Source organism: Saimiri boliviensis, chromosome 17, assembly GCF_048565385.1.
Source record: "Saimiri boliviensis isolate mSaiBol1 chromosome 17, mSaiBol1.pri, whole genome shotgun sequence".
NCBI classification, from domain to species: Eukaryota; Metazoa; Chordata; class Mammalia; order Primates; family Cebidae; genus Saimiri; species Saimiri boliviensis.
In genome coordinates this window covers 20,170,252-20,195,535 of record NC_133465.1, presented here as the reverse complement: position 1 = coordinate 20,195,535, position 25,284 = coordinate 20,170,252, and the positions used below count along the sequence as shown (strand labels likewise).

At 55.1% G+C, this 25,284-nt stretch overlaps 1 protein-coding gene and 1 long non-coding RNA gene across 4 annotated transcripts in view; one reads left to right on the top strand and one right to left on the bottom strand.

Annotated features, from left to right (window-relative positions):
• DOC2B (double C2 domain beta) overlaps positions 1-22,665 on the top strand; it is a 54,257-nt gene extending 31,592 nt beyond the window's left edge. For all 3 annotated transcript variants that reach the window (XM_074388325.1, XM_074388326.1, XM_010339957.3), the window contains 7 exons: positions 1,982-2,056; positions 3,948-4,057; positions 4,565-4,691; positions 9,373-9,530; positions 16,938-17,019; positions 18,573-18,669; positions 19,220-22,665. In XM_074388325.1, the coding sequence (XP_074244426.1) occupies positions 1,982-2,056; positions 3,948-4,057; positions 4,565-4,691; positions 9,373-9,530; positions 16,938-17,019; positions 18,573-18,669; positions 19,220-19,356 (786 nt within the window). In that variant the 3' untranslated portion in view covers positions 19,357-22,665. The remainder of the gene's footprint in view (positions 1-1,981; positions 2,057-3,947; positions 4,058-4,564; positions 4,692-9,372; positions 9,531-16,937; positions 17,020-18,572; positions 18,670-19,219) is intronic.
• The window catches only part of LOC120366849 (uncharacterized), a 44,251-nt gene continuing 38,813 nt past the window's right edge, over positions 19,847-25,284 (bottom strand). The window contains exons 4-5 of the long non-coding RNA XR_005581376.2: positions 21,576-21,758; positions 19,847-19,934 (exon numbers count right to left, since the gene is read on the bottom strand). This is a non-coding gene — a long non-coding RNA (uncharacterized LOC120366849). The remainder of the gene's footprint in view (positions 19,935-21,575; positions 21,759-25,284) is intronic.

Here is a 25,284-nt window from a genome sequence, read left to right as displayed (position 1 = left end):
CATCAGATCCTGTGAGACTGATTGACTGCTGCAGGAACAGTATGGGGGAAGCTCCCCCTGTGACTCAGTTACCTCCCACTGGTTCTGCCTCCCAGCATGTGGGAATGGTAGGGTACAATTCAAGATGAGATCTGGATGGGACACAGCCTAACCAGATCACCTCCGGTGAGGCCCCCCCTTAACCCACGGGGTCGGTGTGTGTCTCCGGAGGACTCCCCAACTGGGAGTCTGCCCAAGAGCCCCGCTAGCAGCTCCTGGCCTTCCCCCTCTATGGACAGAGGTCAGGCTCCGTGGGAGGCCAGCCCCCCAGAGGGCTGGGTGGAGAAACATGGGCCAAATGAAACATTTTAAGCTACAACAAACAAATGTATACGAAAGTAAGAATAAGACACAGCGGTGGGGCACCCTCCCCGCTCAGGCTGGGCCACAGATTCCCAGAACTCTGCACTGAGGCACTTGGGTTTGGAAGAGCAGCCTTGTCACTTTGAGCACACGTGGGGCCACTGAACCAGGCCCTGGCCCAGAGGCAGCCCCACAGTGCAGGGCACAGCTCAGATGTGTCCCCTGGACCTCAGCCACTTCTCCAGCACCTCGCAGGGCCTGGCGTGCAGAGAAGGGAGCACTGCCCTGCCTGCCAGGCCCTGGGCCCACACCGTCTCCCTGCCTCTCACTTCAGCCCCAGGAAGGTGGGACCATTACACCCCTGCCCTTTTTTTTTTTTTTTTTTTTTGGTAATTTGAGACAGGGTCTCTTGCTCTGTCAACCAGCCTGGAGTGCAGTGGTGTGATCATGGCTCAATGCAGCCTCCGCTTCCCAGGTTCAAGCAATCTTTCCACCTCAGCTTCCACAGTAGCTAGGACCACAGGCATAGGCCACTATGCCCAGGTAATTTTTTAGTTTTTGAAGAGACAGGGTCTTACTATGTTGCCCAGGCTAGTCTTGAACTCTTGGGCTCAAGTGCTGGGATTACAGGTATGAGCCACTGCTCCCAGCCAACCCGTTTTGCAGATGACAAAGTTGAGGGTTAGATGCAAAGTAACTCATCCACTTCCCAACTGGTGACCCCAGGAGCTAAGCCCAGAACCCAAGCCAGCCAGGTGGCTCCCCCACACCTCTGCCCTTTGCCAGCGTCGGAGAAGTGGGTGGTTGGAAGTCTCCACTGAATCCCCCAGGGCTCCGTCAAACCAAGGCAGGGTGGACCTGGCAGGGAGCCTCAGCCTCCCTTGGAGATGGGCTGGTGTGACCCGGCTGGGTAGAAGCCTTGCAGTGCGTCTTTGAATAATGTCCTGGGGTTGCCAGCTGCACCCCATAGATGCCACAGCTGCCTCCCTACATTCCTGTGCACCAGCCCAGAAGAAAAAAATGCAGTTTTCAGAAACAGGAGCCTGCTGAGGTCAGCAAAGCCCCTGTGCGTGCTTCTGTGCGCCCCAGCTGTGCACGCGTGGCTGGGTTTTCTAGAAAAAACCAGAGTGAGTGAGGGGTGCCATCTTGTGGAGGGACCTCTGTGGCCAGTTTGTGTGACCTCCATGGACTGACTGGGAGTTGTGGCAAATACGGCCCAAAGCGGGGCCTGGTCTCGGACCGTGTCCCGGGGTTACGTGGATTGAGGGTCAGTGAGGGACTGGGCCACTCAGGAGGCTGTGCTCGGAAGATGGGGGAGGGGAGTTAGGAGAAGGGCCTGACCACAGCGGGTGGGGAGGGAGGTTCGGAGGGAGGGGAGCCACCTGGCTTCCAGGGAGAGAAGAGAAAGAGAAAGTCTGTCCTGACAGAGGCCCCTGACAGCTGCCCTGGGCCCGGATGTTAGTGGGAGGGGAGATTGCCCTGGCGCTGAGCCAGCCTCGCGCTGTCTGTCTGGAGGTGTGGTGGGGCCTGGGGGCTTCTGTGAAAGGGGCCATGAGTGGACCCACCCAGGGGGACAGGGGCACCTGCAGGCTCCGTCTCCCTGATTTCCAGTTCACACCCTTTGCTGTTCTCTGCCCAGGGCCTGAAGCCGATGGACCACAATGGGCTGGCAGACCCCTACGTCAAGCTGCACCTGCTGCCCGGAGCCAGTAAGGTGAGGGGTTTCACGCAGGCCTGCCCACCAGCTGCACCTGCCCACGGTGACGGGGCCCGGACTAGGCTGGGGGCACCCAGGGAGGCCCACGGCTGCCACTCCCCTCAGAACCCACACAAACTGAGGGGACCTCAGCCATTCACCTCCACACAGAGCGCCAGGTCTGCCGACACCCGGGATGCCTCCGGGGACCTCACGTGTCCGCCTTACCTACCTGCTGGTCTGGGGAAACCCCTGGAGAATTTACAGGCCGGCATTTCATGAGAAGCATCTGCAACTGGAAGTTACTGTTAGGTACAAACAGAGGACTCTGTGGTTCCATAACACTGGGAAGCGCTGGGAAGCAGGTTTCTGTACCGTAGGACTTACCATTTAATGTGTTGATGGGCTGCTCCTTGACTCTCCGTAAGGAGGATGAAGTGGGCAGCGTCTGCCCCATGTGTTTGACCACAGGATCCTTGTTCCTGCGCTGGGGGACCTGGGGGTCAGCCACACGTGCACTCGGGCCACCAGCACAAAGGTGCATCTAGGGAAAAAAGCTGCTGTTAAATAAAAGCATCAAGGTGACTTTGAGCTGTGGAAAATCAGAACCTAATCAGCCTTCCTTCTGTGCATCTGACGCTTCAGTGTTGTTTTAATTTCATGGGGCAGAGTCTGAGTTGACTTGGGGCCCTAAAGGTGTAGGCCTGGGGTCCAGGAGGACCAGCTCAGAAGGGGCCATCCCCTTCTCTAGGGAGACAGGGCTGCAGGAGAAATGGCAGCGCCCCACCACCTAGTCCTGGGGAAGAAATGGGCTCCGCATGCCAGGCGGGCCTCGATGTCCTTATGCAGGTCGGCTTGGTGTGTGAGGGCCAGGGCGAGTGTGACCGGGGACGTGTGCCTGACACAGGAGCTCAGGGTCCCCTCATTGGTGGGACTAAAGCTGGCAGTGCCTGGCTGCCACATCTTAGGAGGTCCCCAGGACTCTCCCTAGTGTTTTATAAACTGTGGTCTCCTTGTAAACAAGGTCCTGAAAGCAACGTGAGAGGGATTCCTGTGCCCTGTCCGTGGTGCAGAACCCGATGCTGCCCCAGAGCTGGAATTGGAAGCTGGGGCTGCTGACCTCCCAGCCTGGGCCGGGTGTGGCAGGCATCAGGCCAATTCAAACACGGAGCTCAGAGTCGATGGCTCCGGAGGACGGAGTGGCTTCAAAGTTCCAGCTCAGAGAGGCCACCCCCGAGGCATGCCGGAGGACAGGATGGGTTCCAGGCAGAGGGGACAGTCCGAAAAGGCAGGGCGTGCCCTGGGAAGGAGATTCTGTTTCCACACAGGCCTCCTGCAGAACCCACCCCAGGCATCAGGGGTTGGAGGCAGGACCCCCCTTGGATGAGCCTCCTACGGCTGCTGCAGCAAATGACCCCGAACCTCGTGGCTTGAAGCAGGGCGCTTACTCTGACAGCTGTGCAGGTCACAGTCCAACCGTGCTCTCCCTGGGCTAAAATCAGGGTGTCAGCAGGGGCTGCGTTTCTCCTGGAGCCCGGGGAGCCTACCTATTGCCTGGCTCTTTCCGACTTCTAGAGGCCGCCCACCCTCCTGTACTGGGCCCTCCCTCCACCTTCACAGCAGGCCCTGTGGCTGCCTTCCTTGGTGACATCGAAGTCTGACTTTCTTCTTTGCTCCTTCTGCTTTTAAGCACCCTGTGACCACACTGGGCCACCTAGACAATCCAGGATCGTCTCCCTGTTGTAATGTCAGCCTGTTAACGCCCCAACTCCACCTGCAGCCTCCACTCCCTTGGCCGTGTTGAGAACCTATTCACAGGTTCCAGGATGAGGACGTGGCCATCTCTGGGGGCTACTGTTCTGTCGGACATATCCTTTCATGCTCATAATACCATTTTTCCCTTCTCCAGGCAAATAAGCTCAGAACAAAGACTCTCCGTAACACTCTGAACCCCATGTGGAACGAGACCCTCACTTACTACGGGATCACAGACGAAGACATGATCCGCAAGACTCTGCGGTGGGTGAGGGGCCCGGGCCGCTGCTCCCTCCCTGTCCCCGCCCCCACATGGCTTGTCCTAGTGAAGGCAGGACTTGGGGTCAGATGGTCCCCTGTGGGTTTAACCTCATGCCAGCAACTCCAGCCTGGATTCAAAGACAGGCAGACAGGTCTGTCCATGCCAGTGGAGCCTGGTGGATGGAAAAGGGTCACCCTGGCCTGTCCCCTGAAGGTGCTTCCTGGGGCCTCTCAGTGTGCTGGAGGTGGTTCCTCTGGAGAACTGGCTCCCCCAGCCTCCTGGCTACCCCTGCTTTCTCCTGTCCCCTCCTCGAACTGGAGGACACTTGTCCAGGAGGACAGTGCCTGACATCCTGCCACACTCTGGCCCTGTCACCCATGCATCTTGTGCCTCTCCCTCCCCAGACCAGGGCAGGAAAAGCCAGGGCCGGCCCTACCCTCGCACCGCCCCCCACGCCCAGTGCGTCTGAGGCGCTGGCTGTGCCTCTTGCCCCCCCCCACCCCCGCCAGGATCTCCGTGTGCGACGAGGACAAATTCCGACACAATGAGTTCATCGGGGAGACGCGGGTGCCTCTGAAGAAGCTGAAACCCAACCACACCAAGACGTTCAGCATCTGCCTGGAGAAGCAGCTGCCGGTGAGAGCACTGGTTGAGCACCTGCTGTATACCTGGCTCAGTGGCAGGTGCTGAGAAGGCAGAACTTGGTGCCTGTGATGGGCTAATGAGGGGCAGAGTGAAGGGCAGGGGAGATGGAGGAGGTGAGCTTGAAGAGGCGAGGAAGGACCATGGCTTTCACTCTGAGTGGCCATGGCAGGTGCTAGGCAGAGGGAACGTGGGGGATGACATTTTACCAGGCTTGCTGGCCCTGGGCTCAGGAAGTCTGGAAGAAGAGGGAGGAGAGGGCGGGAGGCCTGGGGAGACAGGGAGAGATGGGCGCAGCCCTGACCTGGCCTCTGCAGCGGGAGGGGGGCTTTATTCTGGACCGGATGTGCAGGTAGCAGATAGGGCTTCCTTGGGTGAGGGGAGGGCAGGTCTGAGGTTTTGGGGCCTGAGCCCCTGAAGCCTGAGAGGGTGTTCACTGTGCCCAGAGGACTGGGGCAGGGACCACAGGCAGGTGGGACACTCAAGGAGCATGCGTGGAATGTGTTAGACTTGAGTGCCTGTTGAGATACGCAGAGGAGACAGAAGAGTGCCCTTTCCAGGAAATAGCACTTGTCTGAACATTATGTAAGAAGAGATTTTGCCCCCGGCCTGCTCCAGCAGCTACACCCTCCTGAGTCTTATATATAAAGGGCTGGCAAAGCCCTTATGAACCAGGTGAAGGCCCTGTCACCAGGGTTCCCCAGTGCCACCAGGGTCGAGAGAAATGCTGGCCCTCAGCCCTCTAGTGTTCAGGACACAGGCAGAGCTATGGTCGCCTTCCTGGCACGTGGTCCCCTTAGAGGTCTGGGCAAAAGGCGAGTTCAGGAGGACAAAGCCCAGCAGCTGTGCCGAGCCCCAGTGGGGCCCGGAGATGTGGACTCACGTCCAACTTAACCCAAACCAAGCCCTGGCGGCGAGTCAGCCTGCGACCGGGGCTTCCTCCCAGAGTCCCAGGTCTGTCTTTCCGCGTCACGTGGTCCAGTTTGATTTCCTGATCACGTTCCCTCCCACCCAGACATTTGTGTGATGGATATCACTTTTTCTGTGTTACTATTGGTCACTAACCACAGGTAACCCGGTTTTCCCACATGATCTTTGTCACTTAAGAAGGGTTACATCAGCCCTACTGTAGTTGTGTTCCTGAGTTTTGATCACCGGCATAAACAACGATGTGGATGTGTACGTGGGGTGTCAACGTGTGTGTGTGTATGTGCCCGTATGTGAATTGTATGTGTGAGCGTATGTCTATGTGTGTGTTATGTGTTGGTGAAAACGTGTGCGTGCCTGTGCATGGCCATGATCAGGGCGTTGCTGGATGTGCTATCAGCTCATTGGTGCAGTTCAGGGACACACAGTAGCCACAGGAGGGCAGTTCGGGATACCCCCCTGGCAGTAAAGCCACATTCTGGTGATACTTTTATTTACTTATTTTTATGTTTTTTTGAGACAGAGTCTTGCTCTGTCACCCAGGCTGGAATGCAGTGGCACAATCTCGGCTCACTGCAACCTCTACTTCTGGGTTCAAGTGATTCTTGTGTCTCAGCCTCCTGAGTAGCTGGGATTACAGGCACGCGCCACCACACCCAGCTAATTTTTGTATTTTTAGCAGAGGCGGGGTTTCACTATGTTGGCCAAGCTGGTTTCAAACTCCTAACCTAGAATGATCCATCTGCCTCAACCTCCCAAAGTGCTGGGATTACAGGCGTGAGCCCCCATGCCTGGCTAATTTTTGTATTGCTAGTAGAGACGGGTTTGCCACATTGGCCAGGCAAGTCTTGAACACCTGACCTCCAGTGATCCCCCTGCCTTGGCCTCCCAGACTGCTGGGATTATAGGGATGAGCCCCTGTGCCAGGCCTCTGGTGTACATTTTAGATTTTACAGTCTGAACATTATCTATTTTAAGTCAATACTGAATAATACCCAATGGTCTTATGAAACAACCCAAAATACCATATTCCACCCCTGAAAAAACAGCTGAAAATATCCCTGCTATTTTTTTTGTTGTTGTTGTTTTTGTTTTTTGGTTTTGTTTTGTTTGAGATGGAGTCTTGCTCTGTTGCCCAGGCTGGAGTGCAGTGGCACAATCTCGGCTCACGGTAACCTCTGCATCCTGGGTTCAAACGATTCTCCCGCTTCAGCCTCCCAAGAAGCTGGGATTACAGGCACCTGCTACCATTCCTGGCTAATTTTTGTGTTTTTGGTAGAGACAGTGTTTCACCATGTTGACCAGGGTGGTCTTGAACTCCTGACCTCAGGTGATCCACCTGCCTCGGCCTTCCCAAGTGCTGGGGTCACAGACATGCACCACCATGCCTGGCCCCTGCTAGTTTATATCATTTAATTTTCACATCACACACACTGACACAAGCAGCACAGTGCATTAAGGCCCTCACGCACAAAGCTCAACCTGAGGGGCAAACAGATCTCGCGGGCCTGGCCTGATCCATCGGGAACGGCTGTCTGAGCAGTGTGTTGAGAAGGATTCTGAGGTGGCATTGGAGCTCAGAGCAAATGCTGGGATCGATTAGCCATGTCTACTGCGGGCGTGGGAGGTGGGGAAGGTGGCCCCCATGTGTGTCCTCCCTGCTAGACATCCCTGCTCACCTCACAGGAGTCTCATCTCCAGAAAGGGTTACATGTAGCTACAGAGGGACTGACTTGGTGCCAGGCAGGGCACAATTGTGAGCAACAGGATGTGGCTGGGGCTGCTTAGGAGAGGAGCCGGGCAGAGTCCTAAGGGGACCCAGGGAGACACAGGGTTCGAGCTGGTGTTCCGGGGTTGGCTCAGGGCCTAGGAGAAGGGGTTTGGGGTGTGTAGCAGCCAAAAGAAGCAGCCGGGTGGTCTGGGGAGGGCAAGGAGTGGAGAAGCATCAGGCTGGCTGGGGATGGGGAGGCCTGGAGCAGAGATCTGCCCCGAGAGGCAGGCACCAGGCAGCTGCTGGGGCACGGGGGGCACTGAGTGGCCTCCCGACCTGGCTCCCAGCTTTCCCAGGGGAGGAATGTACCAGAGCTCTGTCTTCTGGGTTCTCCTGAGTGAGCCACCTCCAGCTCCCTGAGAGGCATCTTTGGGGGACTGGGGCTAGGGTGACCTTTTTCCATCCACCAGGCTCCACTGGCATGGGCAGACCTTTCTGCCTGTCTTCGAAACCCTCCCCCCCCCCCAAAGCTGGAGTTGGTTGCATGAGGTTGAACCCATAGGGTACCACCTGTCCCTCCATTCCTGCCTTCACTAGGACAAGCCTCCAGTGGGCACTTAGTGCCAGGCTATTGCCCAGCCCTGAGGTATTAAAGATGATGCAGGTATTAGCCTGACACGATGGCTCATAACTGTAATCCCAGCACTTTGGGAGGCTGAAGCATGCGGATCACTTGAGGTCAGGAGTTCGAGACCAGCCTGGTAAAAATGGTAAAACCCTGTCTCTGCCAAAAAATACAAAAATTAGACGGGTATGTGGGGCATGCCTGTAGTCCCAGCTACTCAGAAGGCTGAGGCAGGAGAATCGCTTGAACCCGGGAGGCAGAGGTTACAGTGAGCCACTGCACTCTAGCCTGGGTGACAAGAGCAAGTCTCTTGTCTCAAAAAAAAAAAAAGTTACAGGTGGAGTTCCAACTTCAAGGAACTTAGAGGCTGGGACAGACCTATGAGGAAGCAGGGGGCCACCCAGACAGGACAGAAGCCAAGGCAGTGGGATCATGAGGGGACGGGCAGCCCACCCTGAGGGTCAGAAATGCCTCCCAGTCTTGTGCCACTTGCACCGAGCTTAGGCCCAGAGGACCAGGAATTCATCAAGCAGTGAACACAGAGGAGGGTGTTGGAGCTGTGGGTACAGTGTGTGCAGAGGCGTGGAGGTGGGACCCGGCTTCAAAGCCTCGGGACTGTAGAGAAAGGCAGCCTGTGAGGTAGGACGAGGCAGAGAACCATCTGTGGAAGCCAAGGGCGCCGGGCTTGGCACTGCAGACTGCTGTGAAGGGCTGGTTAGGGCAGACGTCAGGCCGTGTGTGCCACGCGGTGTGCAGGCGCCACGCATCTCTGTCCTTAGAGCAAAGGCAGCCACAGGGAAGGCGTCAAGGAGCTGGCAAGGCTGTGTTGCAATTAACATGTTATCAATGGAAGCTGAAGTGTGAATTTCATGTCATTTTCATGTGCCACAAAATACTTTTCATTTTTCTTTCTGCTACTCAAAAAAGTAAGAACCAGCCGGGCACGGTGGCTCACGCCTATAATCCCAGCACTTTGGAAGGCCAAGCCCAGGAGTTTGAGATCAGCCTGGGCAACATCGTGACCCCCGTCTCTATTTTGTTTTTTAAACAATTTTCTTAAAGAGGGCAAGAGCTACCCTCAGCTCATGTTCCACACAGAGCCAGGCATTGGACCTAATCTGGCCCCTGGGCTGCAGTTCCCAACCCCTGCGCTGGCCCTTGACAGGCTGTGAAGGCCACCCCAGACCAGGCAGCCAAGAACAAGGAGCGGGAGGGCAGATCCATCCCCGGCAGAAACCTTGGGATGGAAGAGATAACAGAAAGGCTGTGAGTTCACCATGTGACCACTCACCGGGGGCCATGACCAGGTCCGGCTGCAGCAGTGGGAGTGGGTGGGCTCAGGAAAGGGAGGCAAGGCTGGCCGAGAGAGGGGTGGGGGCAGGTGAGGACTAAGGGACCGGTCCCTCCGACAGGTGGACAAGACCGAAGACAAGTCCCTGGAGGAGCGGGGCCGTATCCTCATCTCTCTCAAGTACAGCTCGCAGAAGCAGGGCCTGCTGGTGGGCATCGTGCGGTGCGCACACCTGGCTGCCATGGACGCCAATGGCTACTCGGACCCCTACGTGAAAACGTGAGTGTGCCATGCATGTGACCACCTGCCACCACCTCACCTCTGGCCTCCGTGGTCTCAGGTGACAGGCACCCAGGGAGCAGCTGAGGTTCAGGGGTGCCATGTTCCCTGATGGGATCCTTTGGCAAATCCAGGGGTTAAACGTGGCCAGCTGATTTCACAGGTGGGGAAACTGAGGCCCAGAGAAGCTGAGTGGCTTCCCAGCGTCATGCAGGTATTAGTTATCTCCTGATGCCATGTCCAGGCTTCTCTGTGACTGAGGGGCCCAGGAGGGGCCATGAGCAGGTTGGAGAAGGGGATAGGAGAAGTCGGGGCCAGTGCCAGGGGTAGCCAGGAGGCTGGGAGAGGTGGCAGAGAAAGTCTTCCTGGCCTTGGCAACTGCCCACCTGTGCCCAGCCCTATCCTGGGGCCACAGATGTGGCTAAGAGTCTACCCAGGTCTACCAGTGGAGGCCAGTGGTGGTCCTGGGGAGACACACTGAAGGGCCATGCCAGGTGACCTGGGCCCTGGAGCTGTGGACTTGTGAGCCTGGCTAGGATGGGCTGTGTCGCTCTGAGAGCCAGGCAGGAGCCCTAGCCCTTTAGAGAGGGTGTCGCAGGTGCTATAGCAGCCGCCTTCAGTGCTTGGGGCTCTGCAGAAACTAGGTAGGCACGAGTCTGAGCTCGCAGGCAGACTCTGGAAAGGGGAGACTTAGGGAGGAATTTAGTTCAGCAGAAAGGAGGGGCAGGTGCTTCAGGGAGGGGGAGTGACAGAGGAATGGCTCTAACCTAGGGGACATCAGGGACCCAAGTGACTAAGGTCTTGGGGGCATCTTGGCACCACGAAGAGGCCAGTACTACTTGTGGCACAGCCCTGGGGGCACCATTCCCGCTAGCTGTGATCGTATTCCTGCCACTTTTAAAATTATATGGGGCAGGTGCAGTGACTCTCACTTATATTCCCAACACTTTGGGAGGCCAAGGCAGGAGGATTGCTTGAGGCTGGGAGTTTGAGACCCCCATCTCTACAAAAAATGTAAAAATAAGCCAGGCATAGTGGTGCATGCCTGTAGTCCTAGCTACTTGGGAGGATTGCTTGAGCCCAGGAGTTTGAGACTAGCCTGGGCAACATACTGAGACTTTGTCTCTACAGTTAAAAATACATTAGGCCGTGTGCAGTGGCTCATGCCTGTATTCTGAGCACTTTGGGAGGCCGAGGTGGGTGGATCACCTGGGGTCAGGAGTTTTGAGATCATCCTGGCCAGTATGGGGAAACCCCATCTCTACTAAACATCCAAAAATTAGCCAGGTGTGGTGGCGAGTGCCTTTAATCCCAGCTACTCGGGAGGCCGAGGCAGGAAAATCACTTCAACCTGGGTGGTGGAGATTGTGGTGAGCTGAGATCACACCACTGCACTCCAGTCAGGGTGACAGAGCGAGACACTGCCTCAAAATAATAGTAGTAATAAATAAAAATAATATGACAATCATAGGGTGGCCACTTTGGGAAGCAATTGACAGTTCCTCAGAAAGTTAAACACAGAGTCACCATTTGATCTGGCAGTTCCACTCCTAGTTGTATACTGGAGATAGGAAAAACATGTCCATCCTAAAACTTGTGCAAGAATGTTCGTAGCAGCATTATTCACAACAGCCAACAGTGGAAACAGCCCAAGTGTCCATCCACTCATGAATGGATGCACAAAAGCAGTCTGTTCTCGTGGCGGAGTATCAGCCTTAAGAAAGAGGGGGGCAGTGCTTACACTGTGGATGAACCTGGAGAGCAAGACGCTAAGTGACAGAAGCCAGGCACAGAGGGCCACGTATTGCAGGATTCCATTTCTGTGGTGTCTGGAATAGGCCAACCCACAGAGGCAGAGAATGGATTTGTGTTTGCGAGCCAGGGGAAGCTTGAGGTGACATTGGCAGTAGCTGCTGAAAGGTCCTAGGTTCCCTTCGGGGGTGACAAAAATTCTTGTTCTAAGATTGTGATGATGGCTGCATAATTCCATGAATGTACCCCAAACCACTGAGTTACACACATCTGAAAGGGTGCCTTGTACACAATGTGTATGATGGCTCTCAAATATCTGTATTTTTAAAAATCCAATCACACCAGACTCCAGGAGCAGAGCCTAGGACCTGCTGCATCTTTAGGGGAAGTTAGGCTCCCAAAAATAGCGCAGGGGCTACTGGGTTTCTCTGTGGCAAACACTGAAGTAGGCCCCAGCCTCAACAATGAGCAAACAGTCTCTTAGCGCACTGGAGACCTGAGTGTTGGAGGAAGCTCTGTGAATGCTCAGAAGACACTCAGGAGATCCTTGTAATAAGCACTGGGGAGAAAGCTGGTAGTGTCTAGTTGATGTGGAAAATGTGGATGCCCTGTGACCACATTGCTTTCCTTCCAGGGTTATTTCCTAGAAACCTGGGCAGGGGTGGGTAGCTGTAGCAGCATTGCTTGTGGTAGCTATAAACTGGAAATAGTCAAACATTCATCACCAGAGGAATAGATTGACGAAATGTGGCGTATGTGTAGAATGTAGTACTATGCAGTGAAAATGAATAAATTAGAACTATATGAATTACTGTAAATGGACAGCTGTTCAAAACACCAAACGACACACATAGTAGGAAACTGGTTTGCGTATGTATTTTTTCTTCTGACTTGTCATTGACTTGAAGCTCATGTGTATACATCCTTGCCAAAGGGTGCAATCTTTTTTTTTTTTTTTTTTTTTGAGATCAGAGTCTCACTCTGTTGTCCAGGCTGGAGTGCAGGGCACAATCTCAGCTCATTTCAACATCTGCCTCCCAGGTTCAAGCAGTTCTCCTGCCTCAGCCTCCCGAGTAGCTGGGATTACAGGCATGCACCACCATGCCTGGCTAATTTTTGTAGTTTTAGTAGAGGTGGGGTTTCACCATGTCAGCCAGGCTGGTCTTCAACTCCTGACCTCGAGCAGTCCACCCACCTCAGGTCCCAAAGTGCTGGGATTTTAGGCGTGAGCCACGATGCCCAACCTATGGTGTGAAATTTTTAAACGAAGTTACATGCCCACCTGCCAGATGGACAGGAAGTCCAGGGCTGCCTGCTGGGTTGCCCAGACAGCGAGGTCTTACCTACTGTGAGAGATGGTTCAGCTACTTCCACAGGCAAGCAGGGGGCCTCCTGGGCAGGGTCTGTCCACTGCACCACAGGCTCCTCCCTGCCACAGGGGGCTGGTCTAGGTGCTGCTGGAACTCTTGAGCTGGGTCCCACATGCCAGGCACGGGCCAGGTCATGTTGCCTTTCAGACCAGCAGAGCTGTGGGCCACTCCCTGTATCTGAGCTACACCTCACCTGAGACCTCCATGTCTGTTTCATACTCCCTGGGTGAGACATGGGGCTGCTGTTCAGGTCTCCTCAGGGACGCCCATCTCCGAAAGGGACCTTCATGGACCAGGGGCTTTGTCCTCACTAATAGCAGGGGAAATAAGGGCACAGGCTAGATGGTAAGAGGGGTACCCCTCAGCTGCATCCTTGACCTGGAAGAGAGACAGTGACCTGTGCCCCGGAAGACGGGGAGGGATGTGCCCAGTGGCTGATGCTGAGAGGCAAAGCTAGATGGGTCAGTGCCTTTTATCTGCACCATTATTTTTATTTCTGTATTTCTTCCTTTAATTTTTTGAGACAGTGACTTACTCTGTCACTTGGGCTGGAATGCAGTGGTACGATCATATCTCACAGCAGCCTCCAATTCCTGGGCTCGAGCCATCCTTCCGCCTCAGCCTCCCGAGTAGCTGGGACTACCGGTGTGCACCACCACGCCTGGCTAGTTGTCTTCTGTATTTTTTGTACAGACTGGGTTTCGCCATATTGGTCAGGCTGGTGTCAGAGTCCTGGACTCAAGTGATTCTCCTAGATCTGCCCTTCCAAAGTGTGGGTTACAGGTGTGAGCCACCGTGCCCAGCCATGCACCATTATTTTTATAAACCTCATTTCTGGTGACACTTGACTCAGTGCTTCCAGGCCCAGCTCTGGAAGGTGTGATGGAAAACCCCAGGAGTAGCAGTGGCTGTGACAGTTGCTGACATGCCAAGCAATAACTCTGGGCTGTGCGGTGGCTGCGTGTGACTCTCCCAGCAGCCTATGCAGTCGCTTCTGTTATCTGCATTTCATACCAGCGAAAATGGCGGCAACTGGCAGCAACTTGCTGTGCCAGCCTGGGCAACTCCCTTCCTTCTCCGGCTCTCTTATCTAGAACCAGAAGGGTTTCTTCTCAAAGCCGCAGGCAAACAGGAGTCGCTGTGCAGGGGGCTCAAGGTGCATGACTTGGAGGGTTCATGACCCCAGGGGGCCAGGTCCACTGTCCCGACAGCCAGGGACGGAGAGACGCCACAGAGCTGGCCTCTGGGGCTTCACAGGGTGCCCTGTCCCAGAGCAGGTGTGCTCAGGGAGGATGCTCAGGGATCTCCCCAGTGTCAGGTCAGGATGGAAGGGCACTCCCAGCAGAGAAAGCAGCAGAGCAGAGGAACTGTCCATGGCTGTAGGCGCCCTGTGGAAGTCTGGTGGCGGAGTGAGGAGGGGTCACTAGATGAACACAGGTTGTGGAGGCTGAGGGCACAGAAATCCCCAAACCACATTCCTTCCAGGGAGTCGTGAAGGCAGGGCCTGCAGGACTCTTCTGACACTGCTCTTCGCCCCGTCACAAACAGACCAAGGACAGTTCACAGCAGAAACAGTATCAGCACGCAGCAAAATGGCCGAGGAGCATAGTAACGAAAGGAAACCACTGTCTCCGGGTGGCGGGCTTAGTGGGATTCCCCTGCACTTTTTATTTTAGTCAGGTTTTTTGAGGTACAGGTTGAGCATCCCAAATCCAAAACCCAAAACATTCTAAGCGCTCACACGACGCTCAAAGGAAATGCTCATTGAAGCATTTGGGATTTCAGATTGTTCAATTTTTGAAATTTTGAATTAGGGATACTGAACTGGTAAATACACTGCAAATGTTACAAAATCTGAAAAAACCCAAAATTCAAAACATCTGGTCCAAGCGTTTCAGATAATGGATCCTCAACATGTATCATTCACATGCTGAGTTTTCCCTTTTTTTTTTAGACAGGGTCTTGCTCTGTCATCCAGGCTGGAGTAGTGTGGTGCAAAGATGGCTCACTGTAGCCTTGAGCTCCTGGGCTCAAGTGATCTTCCCACCTCAGCCCTGTGAGAGCTGGGACTACAGGCATGTGCCACCATGCCCAGCTAAGTTTTCATTCTTTTGTAGAGATGGGGTCTCACTGTATTGCCCAGGCTGGTACAATCTTGCTACCACCACCACAATCAAGATACAGAACATGACTCCAGAAACCTCCCTGGCCCCAGGAAACCACTGAGCTGTTTTCTGTGTCAATAGTGTTGCCTTTTCCAGACTTCCCCATGAAGGCAGCCAGCCAGCGTGTGCCCCGTGAGTCCGGCTTCTTTCACGCAGCGGAATGTGTTGAGATGCACCTGTCGGTTGCAGGTGCCAGGAGTTCAGTCCTTTTTATTGCTGAATAGGCTTCCCTCGCAAGAGTAAACCACAGGTTTGTTGTTGGTTAGTTCCCTAGCTGAAGGGCGTGTTTCCAAATTTTGGTGATGGTAGAACGCAGCGAAGAGCAGGTTTCTGTGTGGACAGATGTCTTCATTTCTCTCTCGTAATCCCAAGTTTTGTCCTTATGCATTTTCTAGTGTTTCTATAATAAACAAGTGTTATTTATGCCATAAAAATCAAAATTTTAAAAAATGCAAAATAAAGCAACTGTGAGATAGCATTTTCTGCTCTGAAACCAGCAAGGATTTTGTAAGTGATAGCATCCAGCTTTGTTGAGGGCGCTGTGTCAACCATGCAGCCTTTCTGGAGAGCAGCTGGGCAAAACAAGATAAGTTGGACACAGGTGTGCCTTTGGGCAGGTGCCTTCACTTCTGGGGATTCAGGTATTCATTGGACAGATGTTTGTTGAGCTCCCCGGTGCCAGGCCTAGGGAGTTGGTAGTGGGTGAGACTCCACAGACCCCAGAGCACACCTGGTAGGGGCAGGTCAATTGTCATGTAATCGTCCATGCAGGGACAGGGTGAGAAGTTTTGCAAAGAAGTTGGGGACCTCTTGTTCCCTTCTTCAGCCTGCACATGACTTCAGTGTCATAGAGAAAGGAGCACCACCCCTGTGCTTGCCGGCTGTGTGACCTTGGGCAAGTCACTCCACCTTTCTGAGCCTCAGAGGAAGGCAGCTGTTCTGCATCAGAGTCTAAGGCCTTAATGCTAACAGAGACAAGACCATCTAGCTGGCCTCCCTGTTACTCTACAAAAGGTCTTCTCCTTCCTCAAAAGTCCAACGAGGTAGTGTTGATGGTTAAACAACTCTGGGAGTATACAAAAGACAACTGCATTGTATACTTCACGAGGATGGATTTTTTTTTTAATGGTATGTGAAATACAACTCAATAAATCTGCTATTTTATAATAGAAGCTTGAGGCCTGGCATGGTGTCTCACACCTGTAATCCCAGCACTTTGGGAGGCCAGGGTGGGTGGATCACCTGAGGTCAGGAGTTCAAGACCAGCCTGACCAACACAGCGAAACCCTATCTCTACTAAAAATGCAAAAATTAGCTGCGCATGGTGGCAGGCACCTGTAATCCCAGCTACTTGGGAGGCTGAGGCAGGAGAATCGTTTGAACCCGGGAGGCGGAGGTTGCAGTGAGCTGAGATCATGCCACTGCACTCCAACCTCAGTGACAAGAACGAAACTCCATCTCAAAAAAAAAAAAAAAGGTAGGTGCAGTGGTTCACGCCTGGAATCCTAGCACTTTTGGAGACTGAGGCAGGCAGATCACAAGGTCAAGAGATCGAGACCATCCTGGCCAACATGGTGAAACCTCATCTCTACTCAAACATACAAAAATTAGCTGGGTGTGGTGGTGGGCGATTGTAGTCCCAGCTTCTTGGGAGGCTGAGGTAGGAGAATTGCTGAACCTTTAAGCCCGGGAGGCAGAGGTTGCAGTGAGCCGACATTGTGCCATCGTGTTCCAGGCCTGGCTACAGAGCAACAAAAAGAAAAGCTTGCACGTGAGGCCAACTCTGCTAAAAACTCTATTCTGGTGGGAAGCATGAGCCTTGTGAAAACTAGACTTCAGAAATGAGGAAAAACCCCTTTCCTAGGTGGATGGAGGGGCCCGCCATGGTTAATTTCAGAAATGTGTGTGTGAACAGAAGTGAGGCAAATGAAAGGACCGCTTGGTTGTCGAAAACAATGTCTCACCTTTGCCACAAAATAGTGTTGGGAAAATCCAATTATTAGAACAAAAGAAGGGCCCAGGAATCTCCAAGGACGGAAAGCTCTTCTCATCCCCACGGGCTTGATCTATACCCCGCAGTTTGTCCCCATCCTCTGCCTGTCTTTTGGATGTAATTCCAGATACCTGAGGCCAGATGTGGACAAGAAATCCAAACATAAGACAGCAGTAAAGAAAAAAACCCTGAACCCGGAGTTCAATGAGGTATGAGGGCTGGTAGAGCTTCATGAAGGCCACTCCTGTGCCCCAAGGTGGTGGGGGTGTGGCTGGAGGGGCTGGGTTTTCAGAGTTGTGGTGAGATCAGGAGGTTCAGAGGTGGTGGGGCGGGGCTGCATCAGGCCACAGACACAGGGGAGCTGGGGGACCCCTGGGAAGCTCTTGGCAGGACTTGCTGGATGTAAGGCTGGGGAGAGGGAAGTGTTGAGGGGAGTCCTGGGTTCCTCATGAAGGCAACAGGGCAAAGAGGAGGTGAGGAAGATGGGGGAAGCTCTGTGTGGGGCACGGGGAGTCGGGATGCGCCGAGGACCCCCGAATGGTCTTCATCCCGAGAGGGTCAGTATGGCTGGAAACACGGAGTCCCCCAAGGAACAAGAAGGAAAGAAGAGCACAGGGGCCGCAGGTAGAGCCCACACCACAGCAGCGATCCAGGGCCAGGCAGGGGCCCAAGGAGATGCTGCCAGAGAGCAAGGGGAATCCCAGATGGAGAGGGACCCAGAAGCTTCTATAGAGAGGGACCCACAGAGAAGGGAGAGATCAGCAAAGCCAGGCCCCAGGGAGGCCCAGGATGATGGGGACTGGGGCGTGCAGTGCCTCTGCAGTCAGGAGGCTCCTGGGATGTGGGCAGAGCAGGCTCAGGGACATGGAGCAAGTGAGCGAGGGGATGGGGCCCTGGAGACCCCACAGAGCTCGGGGAGGTAGGCAAGACATGGGCATCTACCCATCATCACCCTGAGTGCTGACCACCCCCGCCCTCCTCGTTCCCCACCCCTCACCCCCTCCTGAGTGCTGACCACCACCGCCCTCCTCGTTCCCCACCCCTCACCCCCTCCTGAGTGCTGACCACCCCCGCCCTCCTCGTTCCCCACCCCTCACCCCCTCCTGAGTGCTGACCACCCCCGCCCTCCTCGTTCCCCACCCCTCACCCCCTCCTGAGTGCTGACCACCACCGCCCTCCTCGTTCCCCACCCCTCACCCCCTCCTGAGTGCTGACCACCACCGCCCTCCTCGTTCCCCACCCCTCACCCCCTCCTGAGTGCTGACCACCCCCGCCCTCCTCGTTCCCCACCCCTCACCCCCTCCTGAGTGCTGACCACCCCCGCCCTCCTCGTTCCCCACCCCTCACCCCCTCCTGAGTGCTGACCACCACCGCCCTCCTCGTTCCCCACCCCTCACCCCCTCCTGAGTGCTGACCACCCCCGCCCTCCTCGTTCCCCACCCCTCACCCCCTCCTGAGTGCTGACCACCACCGCCCTCCTCGTTCCCCACCCCTCACCCCCTCCTGAGTGCTGACCACCCCCGCCCTCCTCGTTCCCCACCCCTTGCCCCTCCTGAGTGCTGACCACCCCCGCCCTCCTCGTTCCCCACCCCTTGCCCCTCCTGAGTGCTGACCACCCCCGCCCTCCTCGTTCCCCACTGCTCACCCCCTCCTGAGTGCTGACCACCCCCGCCCTCCTCGTTCCCCACCCCCTACACCCTCCTGGCCACCGGCCGAGGCCCAGGTCTTGTGGCATCAGCGCTAACTCCATTCTGGCCAGCAGGAGTTCTGCTATGAGATTAAGCATGGGGACCTGGCCAAGAAGTCCCTGGAGGTCACCGTGTGGGATTACGACATTGGGAGATCCAACGATTTCATTGGTAAGGGGGAACTCGCTGCCTATCCTGGCTCAGGCCACAGCCCCTCCTTCCTGGCCCCTGGGGAAAGCTGGAGCCACAGACCACCTGCCCTCAGACCTTCTCTGGCCTGACCCCTGTGCCCCAGAAGAGACAGGCCAAGAGAGGGAGGGAGTTGTGGGAGGGTCACACAGCAGTCTGTGATGGAGCAGGGGCAAGAGACCATGATGGGCAGCACCTCGGGCTGGACTCTGAGCCCTAGGGATTCCCCAATTCCTGGTGGGCCTGGTGGCTGCACAGAGTGGGGCTGCCTGGCCCTTTCTCCCCTCTTCCAGCCCCCATTCCTTGGCCCTGACACTGCCTCTGCACCCTGCCCCAGCCCTGCCTTGGTGGAAGAGGGGCAGGATGGCAGGACTAGAGCGTGGCACGGAGGTCAGCTCCTGTCCAAGCTCAGAACCCAGCGGACAGGGGGAGAAGCCGGCCTTGGAGCACAGAACCTGGGAGGGAGCATGGGCCCCAGGCCTAGGAGTCAGGGGGTCCCCGTGCCCCAGCTGCCCCTCCCATCGTCCTGCAGGCGGCGTGGTTCTGGGCATTAACGCCAAGGGGGAGCGCCTGAAGCACTGGTTCGACTGCCTGAAGAACAAGGACAAGCGCATTGAGCGCTGGCACACGCTCACCAGCGAGCTCCCGGGGGCCGTGCTCAGCGACTGACGCCTGCCCGCCACCGCCACCCCCCTGCCGCCTGCACCCAGCACGGCTGGCCCCAGGCTTCCCCAGCAGCCACCACAGCCTGTGGCTCCCACGTCGGGGGAGATCTAGGACCCCTGATTGGATGCAGAGCCACTGCAGTCCCCGTGTGGAGGACTTGGAGGGCTCAGCCACTCTGGGAGGGGGAGGGCAGGGAGCTGGGGTGGGGCTCTCAGCCCTCTGGTGCCCGAGAGGCCAGTGGTGGAAGGAGACCTCAGCATGTGTCCAGGGAGAGGGAACAGGGCCACCTGGGGTAAGGGCCCTTCTAGAGGCCAGGCCAGGCTGAGAGGACTGGAGTGCGGGTCACACTGGGGGGCAGTGGGAACGGAGAAGAAGGGAGGTGGCGAGGAGACAGGCAGGGAGAGGAGGAGACCTGGAAGACCGGCTGCTCCCAGATGCAGCCCAAGGCTGACTGCATCCCTCATCTCTGTCACCTGCTGGGCAGGCAGGAGTGGGCCTGCCAGCCGGAAGTCCACCGGAGTTCCCCAGGCTCCTGATGATGGGCAGGCTGATACATGCTTCACTCAGTGATTCCACAGGCACTGGGGGGAAATGAGACATAGGGCCTGCCCTCAGGGAGTTCCCATCGAGTCAGGGAACTGGGAACAAACCATTCCAACTGTGGCAAGAAATACCAAGACCAGCCCGGCCGGTCTGCAAGTACTGTGGGCTCTGTCAGGGAAAAGCTGTCCCAGCGGTGGGTGTGGTCACAAAGGCCTGGAGGAGAGAGGAAGCTGATGGGGTCATGGAGCTGCGGACCCGGGGCCTCCTCACCGGGCCAGGGTTTATTGGGAAGGAGTGAGGCTCTAGGCAGGAGGCGGGGAAGTGACGGAAGCACCGTGGAGAATGCCTGGGGCAGGGTCAACGTCAGACCGCAGACGCACGTCTCCCACTTTGATCTCCTCCTCCTCCTGAGCGACCTCGAGGACAGCCCACCCCTCCTCCTTCCCTGCGTAAGCATCAAGTCGACCGCAGTGGAGAAGAGGGTCCCTCGCGCTTGGAAAAAGCAAGAATTTCTCCACGTCCTCACTCCGCCCTTTCCCCTTTTCTCTTGCTTCCTGGCTCGTGCTGAGTACTGGGGGCCTCCAGGTGGTTGCTCATGGCATCTTGGCCCTACCACTGCCACAGATGTCCCTCTGGGAGTAGCCGGTGGCAGTCCAGGGCCTTGTCTATGGGGAGGCCTGTGGGGCCGGGTCTCCCCTGCAGGAGCTGAGCAAGAGTCACCCTGCCTGGTGGGCCTGTCTGTTCCCCTAGTTAGGCTCTCCAAGAAGGGCTTGAGAGGATCTGAATCTTGGGGCTCAGGCCTGAAGCCAGCAAACTTTGCCTGCCTACCAAGGGGCCCTCAGGAACGCTGGGTGAACATATGCGGAGCCAAGGAGTTGCCCAGCTGGAGTCCCAGTGTGTGATGGAGAGAGGCCCAGAGAGGGCAGGTGACCTGCCCAGGGCCCTCCAGCCCCCACACAGCTGGAACCAGGATCCAGGGCCCCCAGCCCGGAGTGCTGGACACCACACTTGAGGGGATCTGGTATGCTGAGGTCACCCAAGAGATCCTGCTGGCTGCTAGCCTGGGGCTCACCTGCCTGCTGCCCACCCTTCAGCACTGGTAGCGGGACTCACAGGCACGAGAATGGGACCTTCCACTGCAGACACAAAGCACACCACCACCCGACGTCCAGGGTCATGATCTGAATTGCACCAAGTGCCCATCAGCCCTGTCCCAGGTTGCAGAGGAAACGGGATACCAGCCCCCACACAGTCCCTGGCCACCTGCTGCTCATGGAGCCTTATTTCCCCATCTTTAGGAAGGCTTTATATGTGAGGGCTTTGCATGCATGTGGCAGAACTCATCTTCACAGCCCTGCAAGGTGGGTTTGAGTCTTCCTGGTCTTGGGGGTGAAAACAGGTTCCCAGAGTCTGAGCAGTTTGTCAAGGCCAAACAGCCAGGAAGGGGTGAGCCAGGACTCAAACCCACGTCCTCTGACTGCCACTTTCTCACTCTGGGGATCGGTACTCCCAGTCCCTTCCCTCCTGGTCTGTCAGAGACTCAGTAAGCTCTGGTGCATGATAGGGACCTGGGGTCTTGTCACTGTCCTGCCACCTTGTCTGCTGGCTTTGAAACCATCCATGCTACTTCAGGCTCCCCCAGAGGTGCCTAACCCGGTCCCAGAATTCAGCCACCTTACCCCGGCCTCTGCAGGTTGAGGCAAAGGCTCCTCTTTTCTCCATGCAGCCAGAATGGAGACCCTTTGGGGGCCTAAGGTAAGGCAGTCCATATCTAAAAGGCCTGGTGTCTGGTGAAGCTCTGGGTTATCTTCTTAGCTTTGCTTTTTTGCGGGGGATCTCATTCAGAGAGGAGACTTGACAGCCTGTTTGAAGACACGGAAGTAATGAATGGGAAAGGTGGAGGCTGTGAGCCCCACCTGGCATGGCTTCCTTAACTCGGCGTGTGGGGGTACAGCTGGGACAAGAACCCAGCAGTCCAGGCCCTGTCCTGCCCAGGCTGTGCAAATGGGGCTGGACCCAAAAGGTGGGGGCAGTCAGGCTGGGAGGTGGGACTCATTGGCCACCCAGCCCAGGGGCAGCTCTGGGAGGAACCGCCCACCAGGAAGTTTGGAAATCGTCCTTCCCTAGGCTTCGTTCTCGATCCCATGCAGATTTGCGTTGAGAAGCTGCGGAAACGACTCTGCCTTTGACTCCAAATGGGCATCTTTCCTCGGGTACATCAGCCCCACAAAGACAAGAAATCTGATGCCAAAACAAAAGTCATTCCAAAGTCAGGTGTCAGTAACCAGGCGCCACATTCAACCCTGCCCTGCCCGCTGCCAGCACTAGGCAATTCCGATGGGCCCGTCTTCCAGCCCTGAAGCGGTCACCTCCTGACCTCTAGTGGCGAACGAAGGAACTGCGCCTGTCAGCACTAGCCAGTCCCCAACGGGCCCAACTTCTATCCCTGAAGCGGTCACCTCCTGACCTCTAGCGACGAGAGAGGGAACTGCGCCCTGCCCGCCGAGCCCGGGCCGTGCATGCCCTACCCATGGTTCCTTCGCCAACTAAGTGCACCTCCCGATGCATGGACTCTGGCTCTCGTGCGCTGCTTAACACTGTTTTGCTACCATGTGACGGCTGCAGACACTGTCCTCAAACTGCAGCCCCACAACACAAGTTTTGTACTTTGGTCTGATCCACCCAAAGGTGTCCTTTTAAAGTCTTATTTGTTAATATTTATAATGACATATAATCCAAAGTAAACGGAAACGTCACATTGCAATTTCATTGTTTTGGTGAGACTCTTGTTTTAATAGATTTGGAGGTGGTGGGGGCAGTGGCTCATGTAAGTCCTAGTACTTTTGGAAGTCAAGGCAGGAAGTTTGCTTAAGGCCAGGAGTTCGAAACCAGCCTGGTCAACATGGAGAAAACCCATCTTTACACACACATACTCAGCCTGGTGTGGTCTGTACACACATACTGTCTGACAATTAGCCTGGCATGGTGGAACACACCTGTAGCCCCAGCTATTTTGGAAGCAGAGGTAGGAGGATCACTTGAGCTTGGGATGTGGAGATTACAGTGAGCTGAGATCATGCCACTGTGCTCCAGCCTGGGAAACAGACGGAGACTCTGTCAAAAAAAAAACTTGGAGGGGTTGGAGGGGAGAGTGGGAAGACGGAGAAAAAGGCAACTGAAACAATACAGTCTTGTTATTCTTCACCAGGAATCCATTTGATGTAGGCCCCCAAGTTACAGATAGGGAAACTGAGGCCCAAGGTTAAAATACTTGTGCAGAAATACACAGCTGGTCAATGGCAGAAGCAGAATTCAAATGGACGCTGCACAAGACTTTTGTCACCAGGACCTGTTGGCCATGCTGTTGTGCACTCAGGCAACAAACAGCTGCGGAGTGGTTTGACTCTAATGCTAGTCCCTGTCTGAGGCTCCAAGAGTCTTGAAATTTCGAAGGTAATTTAACACATGTACTACTTAGGTTTTGAAGGAGAAAAATAAACCTTCCTAACCACAGATAAGTAGATGAGAACTAGTATCAATCCCCACACTTTATGTTTTCATTTCACCTTGTTAGAAATTGTTGATCAGTTGTTGAATACAGTTTATTGTATATCAATTTTTTTTTTTTTTGAGACGGAGTTTCGCTTGTTACCCAGGCTGGAGTGCAATGGCGTGATCTCGGCTCACCGCAACCTCCGCCTCCTGGGCTCAGGCAATTCTCCTGCCTCAGCCTCCTGAATAGCAGGGATTACAGGCACGCGCCACCATGCCCAGCTAATTTTTTTTTTTTCTATTTTTAGTAGAGACGGGGTTTCACCATGTTGACCTGGATGGTCTCGATCTCTTGACCTCGTGATCCACCCGCCTTGGCCTCCCAAAGTGCTGGGATTACAGGCTTGAGCCACCGCGCCCGGCCTTGTATATCATTCTTTATGTCAGATAGAAACTCTTCAAGAGATACAAGCCTCTGCTTTCTAACATCGACTAAAGAATAAAATGCATTATGTCACTGAATGTACAAACTTCTCGAAGTCTTTCTTCTATGTCTCACCTCAGAATCAGGGTCAGGGTTTTACATAATCAATCAGTCTGGGGTCATGGTTAGGGGTTTAGAGTTTAGGGTTCAGGTTCGGGTCAGGGTTTTACATAAATGCCTACTGATTATCAGTATTTCACGAATATTCATGAGGATGCATGAATATTCATGGCTCGGGGTCAGGGTTCAGGTTAGGGTACAGGGGAGCCCCAGGGAGAGTCTAGTGTTATTTTGAAACTTTTTCTCTTTTTTGACTTGTCTTTTCTCTTTTTAGGGTTGGGTTTCTGGATCGTATTGGGTTGGTTTCCTTCTGAAAACAAATTTTTTAAAGGGGATGAGATTCTATGGGATACAGGTGAAACCAAGATAGCGGTATTGTGTAAATATGTCATCAAAGATGGCACCCAAGAAAGATGACATCATGCAGCAGCCACCAGGAAAAGGATAAAAATAGGGCCTCACGGCCGGGCTCGGTGGCTCAAGCCTGTAATCCCAGCACTTTGGGAGGCCGAGGCAGGTGGATCATGAGGTCGAGAGATCGAGACCATCTTGGTCAACATAGTGAAACCCCGTCTCTACTAAAAATACAAAAAACTAGCTGGGCGTGGTGGCGCGTGCCTGTAATCCCAGCTACTTAGGAGGCTGAGGCAGGAGAATTGCCTGAACCCAGGAGGCGGAGGTTGCGGTGAGCCGAGATCGCGCCATTGCACTCCAGCCTGGGTAACGAGAGCGAAACTCCGTCTCAAAAAAAAAAAAAAAAAAAAAAAAAAAAAAAATAGGGCCTCACAAAAGTAGGAAGGCTGGGTAGTCAGGCACCGTCCATGCTCCTGTGCCCTCCATGCTCGTGTGCCCTGAAGGGTGTGGTGTGTTTTAATTTGGGGGTTCTCATTTGCATATCTAAATATTCACAGAGAGATTTGAATTTCTGGTTCCCAGCAGGTGGAGGGGGCCTGCCCCAGGGATGTTTTAGAGGGTCATTTGCATGCTCGTTTGCATACCATGTAAATCGGCATACAGGGTTTCCCCTGGTGCAGGGGAGCAGGTCCCTGGGGATTCTTTGGGGTTGTTTGCATGCTTATAAATATTCAGCAGGGAAATCTATACCAGGGTCCCGGGTGCCGGGGGGAGGGTGGAAGTGATCAGGGGCTCCCAGTGGGGGCTGGCTCTGGGCAGGGGCATGGGGTTCGGGTTAGGGTTAGGGGCTTCCCAAGTTTAGGGGAAGGGGGCCTGAACGGGGTTGCTGGGGAAGGCTGGAACGGAGTCAAGGTTAAAGTGATGGGCTGGCAGGGAGGCAGGGAGGGTCCACTGAGGCTCAGTGTATTTTATTTTCGGCTGCGGTAGACTGAAAAAAC